Genomic DNA, 17406 nt, shown 5'->3' with positions numbered 1-17406 from the left:
TGAATTTTGGAACTGTCCGTAAAACAAAAAACTTAAAACTTAAAGTACAAAATTAACTTTTTATACCATGCATATATGTAATATGCAAGGTATACTAAGTTTAGTCCCAAGTTTGTAACGCTTAAAAATATTGATGCTACCAACAAAATTTTGGTATAGGTGTTCATAAAATCACTTAATTAGTCCATTTCCGGCTGTCCGTCCGTCCGTCTGTGGGCACGTTAACTCAAAAACGAAATAAGATATCAAGCTGAAATTTTCACAGCGTACTAAGGACGTAAAAAGTGAAGTCGAGTTCGTAAATGAGCAACATAGGTCAATTGGGTCTTGACTTATTGGTCCGTAGGACCCATCTTGTAAACCTTTAGAGATAGAACAAAACTTTAAATGTAAAAAATGTTCCTTATAAAAAAATAAACAACTTTTGTTTGAAACATTTTTTCGTGAACATCACTGTTTACCTGTGAGGGCGCAAATAAGCGTAAATATAGTATGTATTATATAAATTGTATAGGTATGTGCAATGTGATGGAGTAATAAAATTGAAATTACTATTTATGCATGGTATTTCAACAATTAATTCAGTCAATTGTTTGTTTTCACTTGTTTGGAAACTGAATTTGTGCTGAAAATTCTTCAATCCAATGAATTTTTCCTCAAATTTTAACATCATAATATGAATAAATTATCGAAAAACATAATTTTTCCACTAAAAACATATAATCCTAAAAACTAATTTTGTTATAATTGCAAAATTATAATATTATACCTACGTTACACACCTATCGTTAAGAAAAGGCATGAAAGCAGGCAGGCATTTATATCGACTAAAATTTTATCGACTAATCTTTTTTACGATAATATCATGATATCGTTGTAGGTAGTAAGTAAAGTATTTATTTTACCATTCACGTTCATGCTACTAAATGGGATAACGTTTTATATTTGATATCTCTCATATCTACAACGGTTTAATAATGATACTTAAACCTTCTTTTATCATATAGTTAAGTACCAGAAGAAATGATCAATATTAGGTATTAACTGTTATAGAACTTTACCGACTTACGTTTATACCTTGAATTGTAGAATAATTATTTTTTAACCAAAAAAAAAAATGATATTAAAGATATTAAGGTTGATCGAAGATTAAAGTAATCTATAGAAAAAAATCTGAATTTTTGATTTTTTATACCATGTATATATGTAATACATATCATGGTATACTAAGTTTAGTCCCAAGATTGTAACGCTTAAAAATATTATTCTACGAACAAAATTTTGGTACAGGTTTTCATAAAATAATCTTATTAGCCCATTTTCGCGTCTGTCTGTCGACACGATGACTCAAAAGCGAAGTAAATGTGCAACATAGGTCAACTGGGTCATCCCCTTAGAAAAAATAGGGAAAAAATTTGTTTCTGATTTTGATAATACTCTATATATATAAGGTAATTTTGATCCAAAAAATATATAGAAAACGGGTTAATGTTTCGATTGGATGGATAGTTTTTGAAAAAATTGCCCTTTGTATCCAATTTTGGATTATATCTCCAAACCCACGCACCCAATCATTAAATAAACCCGATTTTTTGGGTCATATTTATCTTAAATAATGGATTTTATCGATATTGGAGGCAGAAAAACTCTCGATTTTTTGTAATTTTCTTAAGGGGTACGTACCCTTTAGAAAAAATCGAAGAAATCAGGAAAAAATTTTTGTTTCGGATTTCGCTAAGACTATTCATAAGGTAATTTTGACCCAAAAAATTCAAAAATCGGGTTAGTGTATCGATTGGATGTATAGTTTTTGAGAAAATCGCTCTTCGTGTTCAATTTTGGATTACATCTCAAGAGCAACGCATTTGGGTTTGATTATTTGGGTTCTTGTTGAATTGACAATAATAAAAGGTATTTTGTTAAAGTGAATGAACTTTAAATCGGAATTCATGACATAAATCATATCAGAACCTGAATTTAAAAAAAAAATGTCTTTTCCAAATTTCAAAAAAATGTGTATCCGTGAAAGCGTTTTGACAGCACGTACGTTGATAAGAGAACAATAAAGTATTATAGAGCCCAAAAGTAATATAAATTTGAAATTTAAATAATGTGAAATGTGAGTTTATAACGAGAACCATGTCGTTGGTGAACCGTTCTAATTTTCCCGTTCATTTAAACTTGAAAATTATTCGAAAAATTTAATTATGAAAAAGATTTTTCACTCCTCTTTGTAATTTTTATTAAAATTTGTGTTTAAAAATGAACTATAAAATATGCAACTTGTCTACTGCATATAATTTGCATATTTTATTTTGCTTAGACAATATTTAACAAGACTACAAGAGCCCATATGAATATCAAAATAAATAGATAAATAAGAGAATACAAAATATAAGATAGAGCTACTCGTTTACCATAAAGTGAAAATTTACCCATGATATTTATCTGTACCCAACCACAGTAACGATTATTATTTTTGACTAAAAAACATTTTTGATACACTGAGGCTCATATATTCAATCCTTTGTGGTCATAATTTGGAAGTTGTTTTGCAAGAATAAATTGAAATATTTAAACATGATCTTTCTCATATGATTTTCATACCATTTTAATTTTATGATAGATAAATTACTGCTTTCGCCACGAAATCTAGAAGGAACTTACATGCCAAAAAATTTGCATGCACCTTTTTCGAATTTCTCTGGAAGTAATTAGAGGGTTGATGCAAGGGCAGAAAAGAAGACGCGTACTACATCAAGCTCCTTAAAGCAGAGGTTCTCAAATTTATATCTTCTACCACCCACTTCAAGAATCAATTATTTGCTAGTGCTCCGAGTTATATCAATTTTAACTTACTAAATTTACGTCAACTTTGAGAATTGACTTTATTTATTTAATTTTTTTCCGGGTAAAAGACGCTGAACTTTTAGAACTTCCAGTACATCATGATTATTGCAGGAGCTGTCACAGAAAGAAAGAGGAAAAACCGATGTCTCATGTTTTCTGTCACTCGACTCCAGCGCTTGCCGTGAAAAGATGTATTCATTTGAGTTACCCATTTTCGACTATCTCTCCGATCTGAAATCCGTTGACGTCAAAGTATTCTTGTTGTTCTTAAACATCTCCAAATGGCTTATGGAGTCGTGACTATGAACAGGCCAACGGACTCTGTGATTCTAGTTTGTTTCACCCCAGGATTATCACTCTAATTTTACCCAGTCTACGGTCGAAGAAAGTAACTGGCTTGTTGCCCGAGGGTTATATTCACCATTCCTTCTTCTTGCATGTATGCTATGGTATGTATCTTCATCCCTTGAGTACTTACTTCCGACATAAAAGTACCCTTAAGTATATACCAATTTAATATGTAATTAAAAAATATATCTATTTACAACACTTTTATTAAATGTGTGCGCTTGATGCTTCTTGCTGGCTGTGTACTCGTGCCTTTTTTATTATCTCAAAAAATTTAACAACATACCTCTGTTCGATACTGTTAGAGCTTGTGTTAGCTCCGCTGTAACAGCGCTCTTTTTTTGTTGACCATTAATTATAAATTTCTTGTGAAATTATAGGTCAGTCACTAGGCGTTATATTTTACAGTAAAATATGAGTTCTAAGACGCTTTCTTAGAGTGTTACAACCCTAGGAGGTTTAAGGAACTTTAGTCGAATCTATGTGTATTAAACTTTTTTCCTCTGGGCATTGGGTAAATTTTAACTGCATGACAAGCAGAAAATTGTTGAATATTTACTAAGAATAATATTTTACTGTTTTCCGAAGGGGTAATCCTTGACTAAGCGAAGCAAAAAAATAAGAAAATAAATTATAGCTTAAAAAAACTAAAAACACGAATTGTTGCACCAAAAAGTGGATAATATTTTATATAATGAAAATAAAAGCATGGGCTACTTTTTGCATTCATTTTTTCAATTAGCTGATTTGACAGATATCGACCATCTCACGCTTTTGAATTTTACATTAAATTAAAATTATTATCCACTTTTTGATACAACTAAGCGTGTTTTTGAAAATAAAGTTTATTTTTTTAATTATCCAATTATTTTGCAATTTGAATTTCGTCATTAAAAATGTACCGCTTAAGAAAAAACAGCCTAGAGAAATAATGCTACGATATAAATTGTTTAATTATGTAATTTGTATGTCATTTCTGTAATAAAATTGCCTATAAATAAAAAGAAAGTAAATTTTTGTATCACTTATATATAATTTCAAAATACATTTTAAAATTTTCCCGTGCCATATTGAGCTGTGAATGAAAATGAGAAGGAAAAAGTTCCTTCTGGAAAAAATTGTTTGACAACAAACGAGAGAAAAGCTTTTAAATTCTACCGCTGGCTGTAGACCTATGAAATGTTGGGTGGCTCCAGAAACAGTGTTCTTTTTTTTTGTTGATCATTAATTATAAATTTCTTGTGAATTTAGTTAAATATTAATATATTAATATGATACTCTATGTGAGTATGTGTATATGCCACAACCACATAAGGTCCATATTTATTATAATGTGTACTTAGATAGAAAACCAGTTGAAAAATCTATAACTTTCAACACAAAGAAAAATATCTTATATCAATGACATTTTATACCAACACGAAAATTCAATCATTTCTTTGAAAAGATTATGACATGCTTGACGCTACTGGATTATAATAGTTTAACGAGAAGCTCATAACAATTTGGGGTGATCCAGCAAAGAGATACTCTATTAAACGTTTTTAATAAAAGCCCACATGTTCAATAAGTAATCTGTTGTTCAAAACACATCAGTAGTTTTAACACACTAACGTGATATTTCCACTTCATTATGATTCTTAATTACATCCTTAAATCACATGAATACGATAAAAAAGATTTACCCAGAAGCAAATAATTTGTAAAAAACAAGCTGTTTTATTGAAGCTGATGGTCATTTTAAACTGATATCTACATAAATATTCCGTGCAGTTAAAATGCACATAAGTAGAAAAGGAATGAATTATTTTTTTTACACTGCGATTTTTTTTTTTTTTTTTTTGTACATCGAACATTGAAAAAAATTTTACATACTTATGATAAAGCCCATACAAACACACCTGATTACAAACACAAATGAAGTTGTTTCAACTCATTCCACCACCGCATTAAAGCTAGCACATAGTCATACAGATCCAAAGCTCTCATATTGGGTACGTGATGTGTGTTTGAAAGTTTTATATGAATTAAAATTTTAACAACGATATTATAACAATTTTATAATATAAAGTAACGTTTACACTAGTTTTAATATTTGTCTTTTAAGCGGATCAAGAACTCAGACCTGTCGAATTTGTAAAGATTAAAAATCGTTTTTTTTATGTTATTCAAGAATTATTTGAATTATATTTCAAACAGATCCATTCAGATGTTTTAAAGTTGATCGGACAGTACACTAAAAACTTTAAAAGTTGGCTAAGAGTCCAAGTAGAGCTTCGATGCAAGTGGGCTAAAAGCATTATTAAAGTACGCATGCGAAATTGGCCCAATGAGTTCGCAGGACGAGTGCCCAGTAAGTAGGTTAATTTTTTCTAAAAGTATGAAAAATATGAACTCGTATCCAAATTATGCCTGGGACTTGAATTGGTTTTTTTAGATAACCAAATTTCAAAAGTACAAGGTTCGAAGAACTAAAGAAAGTTATCAAAAGTTCCAAGCACATAAGACGAAAAGCTGGTACAAAATTTTCTATTTCTTAATTAATTTTCTATTTTAAATTTAAAATAATCAATTTTTTCATTTATTTTGTTCTCGATTCAACATATTTTATTGGCACTATTATTATTCAATCATAATAACAAAAAATAACAAAACATATCCATTAGGGAAATATATTTATCAGTTTAATACTGTTATTATAATTGCATAACCATTATATCATAAATTTACCCAACACTATTGAAATTTAATTACAACAAACACTACTTGTTTAACACAGCTCTGTGATAAAAAAAAAAACACAATATTTAAAAACTATTTTACAGTGAGCGAGCGAGCAAGCGCTAATACAAAATATATAGAGAAATTTATTAAAATACGAGCTTTCTACCTGCCCATTTCGCTGGACTTAAAAGTAAAGGCCGTCGCGATATAGCCTCCATCTCTCTTACCATCACTTATCTTCCTTCCAAAAAGGATTGTTTTACACAGGTAAAATATATGTACAGATTTTAATTTAATTTAAAATGTTATATAGTCTTGAGTCATTGAGTGTATCAGAACAGGTGGCCATGAACTGTATTTCGTTCACCATTTTTATAGAAATATTTAATTTATGGATCAAAATGATGCTCATAGATGGCAAGTGAAATTTCATAGACTAAATTTAATTTTTTTTAATACATCTTAATAAATTATACCTTAATAAGTTATTATGATGTATGAGCTGTTTTATCTCTCCATTCAGTAGTTTTTGCATGAAAGCATAATAAACAAACAAACAACCTTTCACGTTTATAACAAAAAGGGATAACTTTAATAAATATAATAAATATTACTTTAAATAAAACTATGTATAAACTGCTATTGTCAAACACTGACACATCAAGGCGGATAGCAAATTTTATCTTAATAAATATTTGTTAGCATTGTTTCTCTTGATCCTTTAGGCTAGTTCTTCGTGACATCTTATTCATTTTCTGGTTAAATTTTTTTGTTAATTAAGCATAAAACGATGACAATAGTGATTTTTGGTCAAAGCGGGGAAGTTTTCCGAGGTTTTGGAATAGGTAGCTAATACATCGCAAAATTCGTTAATAATTTTTCGAAACCGCATCGACTTTGTTAATCTGTTTTGTTGACTCAACCCAGTACAGTACTTGCGTTGTGAGCATTATGCTCACACTCCGTTTAAAACATAAATAACTTTTTATTTATTTTTCAACTTGCATATGTGGTTGAAACTTTTTCTATCTTCATATAATTTTATGTACTTTCGAAAAATGAATTTTTCAGATTTTTTCATCCTATCTACTTACTTATTAAAGCAGGGAAATAATCTAAATAATAAAATTCATATTTCTTCATATTTCTATCGCAAGTTTTCTTAATTTACTCAGTACGACTTATATAAATTTATGAAAAGTATACGAACAGGCTCGAAAATTTCCGGCACCTATATTTTTTGCTTACACCTTTACTACTCTCACGATGACATAAATTTGCATGATTTTTGAAGGATTGTAAAATCCTTTTAAATTTAAATTTTTTAAAGAATTACCTGTCTGAGTCCGTGTACTATATAAAATTTGTAAAATTTGGAAAACGGTTGACCCTGCAGGTCATCCCTGTAATTTCCCGCAGGGAAGTATTGACTCATATTTATTGACTCATATTTAAGTATTGACTCATAACGTGTAAAACATTTTATCTATTCTGATGTTATATCCACTCGCATTTTATTGTAATTAGATGTGATCTTAGACTAAAATCTGATAAAATTTTTACAATCATACTAAAATTTTTGAACGGAGTATTAGAAATAGAGGGAATAAGATAATAAAACTTGTGTAGAAATGTGATAGATTACTGTTTTATTAAATTATATTACATCGGTAGTTCTCTGAGCTCAAAAATGAAGATGTTCGATGCTTTTGAGCTTCTAGCTCAAAAATTTCATAGACGTTTGATAAAACACTATTTTTTAAATTTTCAAATCGCGATAACTTTAGAATGAATAAACCGATTTTCACGCGGTTGGTGACATTCGACGCAGTTTTTGAAGCTTCATGAAGAACCTTTAAGTTTCAATTGATAGAACAAAAAATTTTGAGGTTATTCCGAAATAACGCTTTTTTGGGTTTTCTTTCGTCAACGATAACTCACGAACGATGGTTTTTGGTGGTTTTTGGATGTTGAGAGCTGATTAGTTTTTGTAATTGATCGATACAGCCGTTTAAAAGTTATTCAAAAAAAACCACTTAAAAAAAAGAGAGATTTCTCGAAATCTATCGGTTCGAATCGGTCCAAATGGCCTCAAAATCTAAGTTTGGTCAAGCTCTTTCGAATGGCACCAACCGCGATCAAATCGGACAAGCCGTTCAAAAGTATGAGAGGTTTACATACATCCACACACACACACACACTCATACATACATACAGCCATACAGACACCCTCGCGGAAGTAGTCAGGGAAGCTTCCTGACACCTTAAAACGTCGAGATCTGATGAAAACTCGATTTTGGCAAAACGGGGTGAAAACAATAACTTCCCTATTTTCTTAGCGGGAAGTTAAAAAAGCAACCAATATTTAAAAACAATTTTAAACGAACCTTTATACAACACACAACACAATATTTAGGATGGAGGTACATTTAGGGTGGTTTATTATAGTAGTTTCATATAAAACATGCATACACTTTATATATAATATATATAAGAAATATGTAATATTTTCTTTTATATTTATTATTATATGTATATTGTATATGTATGTATATAATATAAAATACAGTTTTCAACAACATATAGCAAGCATATAGCAAGCAGTACAGTTTTAATTTATTCATGCTTAATTACAAACCCTACGAATACGAATATATCTACATATAATATAAATATAAATATATAACCTTCAAACCATCACACCAGCTACAATCTACAATACAAAACTAGGTACACATCATGTATACATTGAAAATCACAGCCGAGAAAAGTGAGCCTATACAAACTGCTAGATGGTTAAACGAAATCAATCTAGTTTTTCACGAGGAAAGAGTCGAGGCGGGGTTTTGATATCAATTCGACTCGCTGCGTTTTTTTATATATCACCTTCACGTTGGCTCGGCCTTCATTTCAGTGGAATACTGACAACACGACCTCGGTAAAGCTACAAAATTTGTAAAACAAAATCTATCTAGATTTTCACGAGGTACATATGGTCTGAGTATAATCGTAGGCGTTACGAAGATCTTATATCACTTCCATAACGGCATCTATTAGGAAAATTGTTTCGCGTATTACAGGACAATGGGAAGGCGGTAGGCACGCTAACGCCTGGGCCTGAGATCTGACAGTGTACCTTGGCTACTGCAGAAGTTGTCACAGTGAGGAGGAAGAAACGATGTCTCATATTCTCTGTCACTACCCAGCTTTTGCCACGTGGAGGTGGACTCACTTGAGCTCTTGAGCCGGCTTTTATTTGACAATCTCTCCGACATGAAGTACCTTGACGTCAAAGCACTCCCGCTATTCCTAAGCAGCTTCAATTGGTCATGGAATAGTTGCCGGGGATGAGCTAAATCTTTTTCGGTATCACAAAGAACCCTATGGTCTAAGTGTGTCCCACCCCACAAAAGCCACTCTAATCTAACCTAACCTTCACGAGGTATGACGCAAGGTGAGTTTTCGAAATTATTAAGATCATTCAATTCGCCTCACCTCGTTTCTTTGGAACAATATGCCACGGCTCGCCACGGTTAGTAACGAGAATAAAAATTTGAATCTTGCCTCGCCTCACCTTCGAGCACAGGCTTGATGCGAGGCGCAGTTTTCTCGTGGCCTCGGTTAAACACTATCTATCTACTGTCTACATCATGTGAGCTCTACTAAAACTTTTTACTAAATAGTAGAAAATAAAAATTTTACTCGTACTTTGTTAAAGCTGGAAGCGCTTAACTTAATATATCAAAGATGATTAGGAACGCCTCAGTGAAGTGACTCATAATTTATTTCTTCTTTTTAAAAAGTTGAAATATTTTAGTGTACTAATTAGTATAATAAAAAAGCTGGTCCTTCAAAAGTAAATTTTGAAATTAAAACTATAGAAGGTTTGAATATAAAATATGATGGAAGAGATGGGAAAATCAGGTCATGCTTTGTCCAAATGATTATTAAGTTTTATAAGTAAGCATTTTCGAATTTATTGAGCACAACAATACTATTCCCGAAGAGAACAAACCTATCACACATATAAAGGTGTATAGGTATATAATATGAAAGGCACCTGATGCAAACCGAACGTAAATGAATTGTAACAATACATAGGTGGTATATGAAACTCTCATCTATTCGCTGCGTGCAGAACTGTTTTTAGCGCCGCTCGCGGAAATACTACTAACTTCTATAGCCATCTTTTATGTCGGTATGTAAAAGTTGAATAAATGAGAGCGCAATTACCAAGAGAGCGCAAAGTTAGACAAAAGTTTGGTATTCATTTCTTCCAAAACTATCCAAATAGGGAGTGGAAAACTTTTATACAGGATATTTCAACAAATAACTCAGTCAATTGTTTGTTTTCGCTTGTTATACATGGGTTTCATCATTTATTTATTAATAGTTGTTCTATTTTTAGTTGTTCTGGGCACGGAACCTTAAACTTGCCCTTGAAACATAGCTAAAAAAATTCCCCATTCAATTACCTTTCAAATGAAAGCCAAAAATTCAAAATCGGCTAATCCGTTTAGGCGCTACAATGCCACAGACAGAGAGACAGATACATTCACACACACATAGCGGTCAAACATATAACACCCCTTCTTTGATTCGGTGGTTAATAAAAATCATTATTGAAAAATATAGGCAATATTATTACATTAATGATATAGACAGAGTGTTAAAACCCAAATTAATAATATAATGAACTGATAAAGAAGAAACATTTCCACTAGTGGACTTGGATTCGGTTTTGCACGTAACGAACATGAACTGATTCAATGAATTACTTTACATTTTACTTGCTGGGCTAAATATATCTCTACCAACAAGAATAAGCAACTACCTTCATTATACTACCAAGGTACATGAACATCATTATATTTTATAATATATACAAAAATATTATAGGAGTGAGTGAGATGCAAAGAGGAAAAACTTATAACAGGTGGTGGTACACAATGCTATAATTATCTAAACAAAGATGTACACGAATATATACCGTATGATAATTAATCAATTTTTAAAGGTTTTTATTTAACTTCATATAAATATCCAATAATGATAAATATTATATGGTGAGGATTCGCGTGAGCATTTTGCTCACGATCGATTTTAAAAATAAATAACTTTTATTTTACAAATTGTATATGAAGTTGAAACTTTTTCCATCTTCATATGATTTTATTCTTTTCGAATTTAATAGATTTTTCCGACTTTTTCAACCTATCGACAGTTTTTTCCTAAAGAATTTTCCTCTAGAAGTCCTAAAGAAACTGTCAGACTATCTTTTATCACGAGAGTAAAGGTGTAAGGAAGAAAATATTAACTTCAGAAATGTTCGGGCCTGTTCGTGTACTTTCGTTAGCGGTTGAAACTGTTTATTATCTGTATTTTTTGACCGATTTTTATGTAAAAAAAAGAGCACGATTTCCTACAGGAATATTTCCTTAGGAAAAAAAACAACCCTTTTTACTTGGGGGTATATGAAGAAGTCGTAATAAATGTTGGGTTTTTAGTCAATAAGTGCTTTTAAAACCGTTCTATCTATTACATGAAAAACTTTTATCAATATTCCTCAAGTTTTAAGCTTTAAAATCGTACCACTAATAAAAAACTGTGCATAAAAATGAAAACTTTTGGTTAAAACACTGGCTTTATTAGTTTATTTCTCCTTAACCGTACAGAAAATATAATTTTTCACAAAAACACATAAAAGGGCACGCATATAAATAAAATTTCAAATCTTTGATATCATTTTCAATTTAGGGTATCGAAATACCTTTAAGAGTTGGAATAAAAATGATAACAAATATTTAGGATTTTATTTATCAATTAATTACCCTTGTATAAGTGTTTTGTGGAAAATTCATATCGATTCTCTGTACGGTTTATGAGAAATGTGCCCTTTTTTTGGTAAAAAAAAACCGGCTTTGATAGTTAATTTCTCATGAACCGTTCAGAGAATCGATATGAATTTTCCCAAATGACAAATACAGATGATTAATTGATAAATAAAATTTAAAAAAAATTTTTTGAACATTTTCATTTTTTCGGTATCGAAATACCTTAATTGGGAAACGTAATAGAATGATTAATGAACTAAGTATGACCCACTAATTGACATTCCGGTACATAATTTCAAAAAAAAAAAGTAGAATGAAAATAACATTGTATTGTGAACAGGTGTAGTACAATTGTATTGTACGTTCATATAATATACTGTACTGTACTGCTCCATACTAGATGCATTATAAATAAATAATGTAATTATTTGTTCTATACTTCAACGAAAAATGTTTTTGTTTTTCATGTTATACTGTGCCTGTACCAACCCTGCTGAGTGCTGCTGACTGAATGAATATAGAAAAATCTATCTTTGTTCATGTATTTACAGGATGTTAACCAAAACTTTTTTTTATGAAAAACTCTCATCTACCTTTTGAATATTTAAGTGAACAGAAGAAGTGTCATATCTGAATATTTTTGTTATCAATCGGTAACACATTGCCGGAATAGGGGAATAATTCTGATGTCAAATTGGCCATATTACCCATAAAAATGTAGAACTAGACTTGATACCATGACAAAACTAGACAGTGAAAATAAAATTGATTAAAAAAGGAAGAAGTTATAAGCCATGAAAGGTTGCATTCAAAGGTTGCCCATCTCCTTTTAGCAAAACAAAGTTTTATATGTAACCTTTATGGCGATACCCACGTATGACGTCACTAGTGGGTATCTTCCTTTCTGTTTAATTATGAATTTTAAAAGTTCATATCTTGCATACTAGTTAATATTTTTAAAAACCAACTTCACTTTTCTGCACGTCCAGTGAGAATTCTTTACCTGAAGTGATAAAGAAAATTTAATTCGTTCCTCTATTGTTAAATGGTGGAGTTCTTTGTATATAGAGGAATGAGGTTTTGAGTTTTCCAATTAAGGGATACTCCTCTATCTAGCGTTAAAAAAAACCAACACCTTCGATAAACTTCGATACGATCAAAGCAGGTGTTGAATATTTACTATTTTCTGTTTCTGAAGAATCAAAATTGTTCTCTTTTTTTTTTAATTTTCAAAACATTTAAAAAATAAAAATTGAAGTTTTGGACTGTCAAAAATAAGAATTAGTAAATCGGTGTTGCTAGAAATAGATAACAACAATAATTTTTCTGTTTGCTGTTTGTTACATAAATAAGCTTTTATTAGTGCAACAAAAACAAAAAAATCCATCGATATTCCGTATTTTCGAAAAAACGGAAAACGAAACTGATAATGAATCCAAAACTATATACCTTTTTTCAATCTTAAAATGTGTTAAGCCCAATATAATTTCAGGACATCCTGTATAAATGCAAATGTTTAGATATATTTTAAAATAAATCAAAAGTAAAAACAAAATTCTCCTTTTTATTTAACAAAAAAAAAAAAAAAACTTTCTTTTATATGCAAATCTAGGTTAAAGTATTCGTTATTAGAGTATTCATGTCAGAGCCTTGGCTCAATAATATTCATCCAATTTTAGAATTTTTTTTGTTAAGGGCAAACAATCCGCCAGCCATAATTTTTCTTAAATTTTTTAAAGGCACTAGTGATCATTTAATAACTACAATTAATAAATAATCGTCTTTTGACTTTGTCCATTTTGGCAGACGAAAACTTCCGTAACACAATTTGAAAATTCATAATTCGAAAATAGGTAAAATTGTAGACAGATAAATATATATAAGTTTTAAATCGAGCGGGAGCAAAATTCTCATAACGGAAATGCTGACGGATTAATGCCAATAAATGGGTAACGGTCTCTCCTCTAACAAAAGAAAACATAAAGCGTCCATCATAATTTTAGTGGAAATAAGATGTTGACGGACAAATATACCACTTTTGCGAGTAAAGTCATTATAAGAACAACATGTCGAATGTGTTTCTCCAACTTTTTCATGAAACTAATATTTTCTTATATTTTCTAATATTTCAAAAAATCGTTTTTTGTATTTTTGAAATTAATCAAATTAAACAAAGAATTTTGGAGTAAAAATGGCGATTACGGAATGAACTATTTTTTACATTCTCTGTTAAATACATCCAGGACCTTGGTTTTATGTAAAGTGAGGTCACACCATTTGGACTTCGCGTCTTGATTTGTTATGCAGTCACGTCGTACCGTCGTACAAATTGCATCATTTCATTCTACCAAATTAAAATTCAGTGGTTACCCATTAATCTCCATATAATTTACACTTGGCTTAATTAAAATTTTTTTACGTACACAAAGTATATAACTAAGCTTAAACGTTATGATAATTAAAATAAGATAATATCAAAGATGTTCTAAGAATGCTCTAAGTAAAATAGAGTTAATTAGTACTTAGAATTCCGGTGAAATTAATATTCTTCAAAGAAAGATCAAGGAAAGGAAGAAAAGCTTTTCTAAGAATTGAATGAGAATGATTACCTATCCCGTAGCGTCTCGTTTTAAGTGAGTGTATTACTTAGGGAATTAATGCATCAAATTCTAGATCGGGTTCTTAAGAATAATGAGTATACAAAATACGGGGAATTAATAATTAATTAACAGGGAATGAAACATTATTTTTCGTCTTATCAACTAGGGTAAAAAGCATATACGCCAATCTTCATTACGCAAAAGTTTCCAAGTGTATTGCTCTCCAATTGAGCGGTTTTTGAGATGTAGCAAACAAAAAAAGATAACGTTTTTCCTGTTAATTCTAAGCAGTATAGTCTTCCGAATAAGATAAAATTGATCTCGTAGCATTTATCTTTTATCTTTTGAGTTAAAATAATTATAAGAAACCAAAATTTTCGATGGCACAAGTAATTTAGATAACTTGTTAACTTAGTCGAAGCAGTTTGGCAATGCTGGAAATAACCAAGCAAAACATTATTTTCTAAAAGTAGACAATAGCTCATTTGGGACAAACATCCCTCTAAAAATTACTTTTGTTTTAGTAATGATAATAACGTATCCATATTATTAGATCGAGCACACAAAGTATGTTGTATTGTTCCACACCTCTCGAAATTAATAGAAGTTCTTAATATTTTCCATCATCAAATACCTTCATAGCCTGCTCTATTTGATTACCTGAATTGATAATATCACTTGTTATCATTAAAAATGTTTGTCATGCTCTTAAAATGATAAGTACCACATTAATTTGATGAAGAAGGTAGTATTAAAATGTAAACTATAACAGACTGTCTTTTATATAATATTTAAGTGATTATTTCAGATATCACATATAAAAGTACATTGAAAAAGTATTTGTTAAATTTTATACCTTTAATTTCTAAATTGTGACACGAAAAAAAGTTTATTGACATTTTATTTTCTAAAAAAGGATAAATTCTACGAATTTTTTTTAAGTTTCCAAAATAATTGTTTCGATAAGTAAAAGTAAAAGTGCTTTACGAGTAGTCTTTGAACCAATATGTGGAAAAGTCATTTTTTGTATTTCTTGGGTTAAAATTTCCTAAACCCACCAAAAACAAAGAAAGTAACAAAAATTCTAAAATTTTTTTTTAAGTTTGATTGATGATTTGTTTTTTATCTTCAAAATGAAAAAGCCGAGTGCGTTCGACGATTAAAAGAGTATTTTATCAGATATCAACTAATGTGTGTACAAGGGGTGTGCCGGAATGTCCTCCGTTGATACCAGTAACGCTCATATTCAAATAAAATAAATTCTAAGAAATTTAAGATTTAAGGTCAAAGAAAAATGCGATTTTAGGAGAGTTTTGAATCTCCGTAAATTATCTAGGGGTCAAAAAAATTTTTGCTAGCTGGAAATAACTTTTGTATAAGATGAAGGAGTCCTAAGGAAGTCTATTTTTAGTTATGAAACTGTACACAAAATGAAACTATTTCGTTAATGAATCTGGATGGATTTCAATTATTGTAAATAGTTTTGCCCGTGTATCTTTATATCTGTGGGTTTTTTTTGTGGTATCACAGCTTCCAAACAGATGAATCTATTTTGATTTCTTTTTTTTTTTTCCAAATTTTATTTGATCGAGAGTGTTCTTAGCTATGTTTCAAGTGGCGGTTTATGTTTCCGTACCTGGAACAACTAGAAAAAAAGCGATGATCTTCAAAGGGCTGAGTAGATTTTCTTGAAACATATCACTCTTGATCCAATAGTCTTTAAAAAAACTCAACTCTTTTCATCTGTTTAGGAGCTGTAATGCCACAAATGAATCTATCGGACCTGATTTTATGCCGAGGATTTATTTAAATTTTTCATTTAGAATTATTCTATTAAAAATTAAAATTTCGTATTTACAAAAAAGCTTTTCAATAAATTATTATAATTGAAAAATAAATATATAATATGATTAAAAACAAAAAGTTAAAAATAAATGTCAACTGACATACAGTTACAGTATTATATAGTATGTACCTACCCAGTAAGTGCAAAACGGGCATAAACTTGCATCATTCGTAGACTGAGATCGCGTTCACGTGAATTATACTGAAGTGACATGTTCAGTGGATGCCCGAACACGTATTCGATTTCATCGCCATGCATCACTCCCATCCATTCACCCCAAAGCGACGTGCTTGTTCTCTGTAATCAAAATCAAAAGTTAGTAAATAACATTAGTTTTCTATGTGTATATATAAACTATATACACAAAGTATTATACAGGGACTTGAAAAAATATTTTCCGTTTTCGTGGAATAAGAAACAAAATTTGTAAAAGACTCTTTGGGTGAAAATGCAACGACCTGCCAAATTTTTCACTCAAGTCAATCCATCGACTGCTTTTCGAGTTTTGCGGATACAAACATACGGGAGCTAAATTTTTATGAATAAAGCATGTAACGGCATCTATGAATATTTAACGAAACTATTACCAGAGTTATGATCCAATACAAATTTCGGTAAAGGTATTCATAAAATCAACTAATAAGTTCATTACCGGTTTGTAGGTCTGTCCGTCTGTCTGTCTGTAGACACGATAACTCAAAAAGGAAAACAGATATCATGCTGAAATTTTCTTATCGTACTTACAAACTAAAAACTTAGGCTACATTCGTAAAAGAGCAATATAGGGCAATCGGGTCATTGGTCCGAAGGACCCGTCTTTTAAACCGTTAGAGATAGAACAAAAGTTTAAATGTAAAAAATGTTCCTCATAAAAAACTTTCCGTAAACGTCACTGTTTACTCGGAGGGCGCAAATTAAGATAAAATTTGTTGTCCATTTCTGCAAAAGATAGAGAGTTGAAAATTTGTAGGTGGCTTCAACAAGTGGTCGTTTAAGCATTCTCAAAAAACAAAAAAATTGTAGAAAAAACTCGAAAATTTTCGAAAACAAAATAAATGGCGGCCGAAAAGATGCCATAATTGTGGTGGTTTTTTAAAACCTTCTAATTTATAAAAAAAATGATGCAAGCACTCAGTCAATTGCTTTCCTTTGTTTATAAATATTTTCAGTTCTCAAGTATGTATAAAGGCAGAGTATTGGTATG

At 30.5% G+C, this 17406-nt stretch overlaps 1 protein-coding gene across 1 annotated transcript in view; it reads right to left on the bottom strand.

Moving 5' to 3' along the window:
* LOC123305056 (acetylcholinesterase) overlaps positions 1 to 17406 on the bottom strand; it is a 402811-nt gene that overhangs the window by 49402 nt on the left and 336003 nt on the right. The window contains exon 4 of the mRNA XM_044886661.1: positions 16336 to 16499. Coding sequence (XP_044742596.1) covers positions 16336 to 16499 — 164 coding nt within the window. The remainder of the gene's footprint in view (positions 1 to 16335; positions 16500 to 17406) is intronic.

Source organism: Chrysoperla carnea, chromosome 1 (genome assembly GCF_905475395.1).
Source record: "Chrysoperla carnea chromosome 1, inChrCarn1.1, whole genome shotgun sequence".
Classification (NCBI taxonomy): domain Eukaryota; kingdom Metazoa; phylum Arthropoda; class Insecta; order Neuroptera; family Chrysopidae; genus Chrysoperla; species Chrysoperla carnea.
Note: the sequence above shows the minus strand (reverse complement) of the source record. Positions and strands in the feature narration are given on the sequence as shown.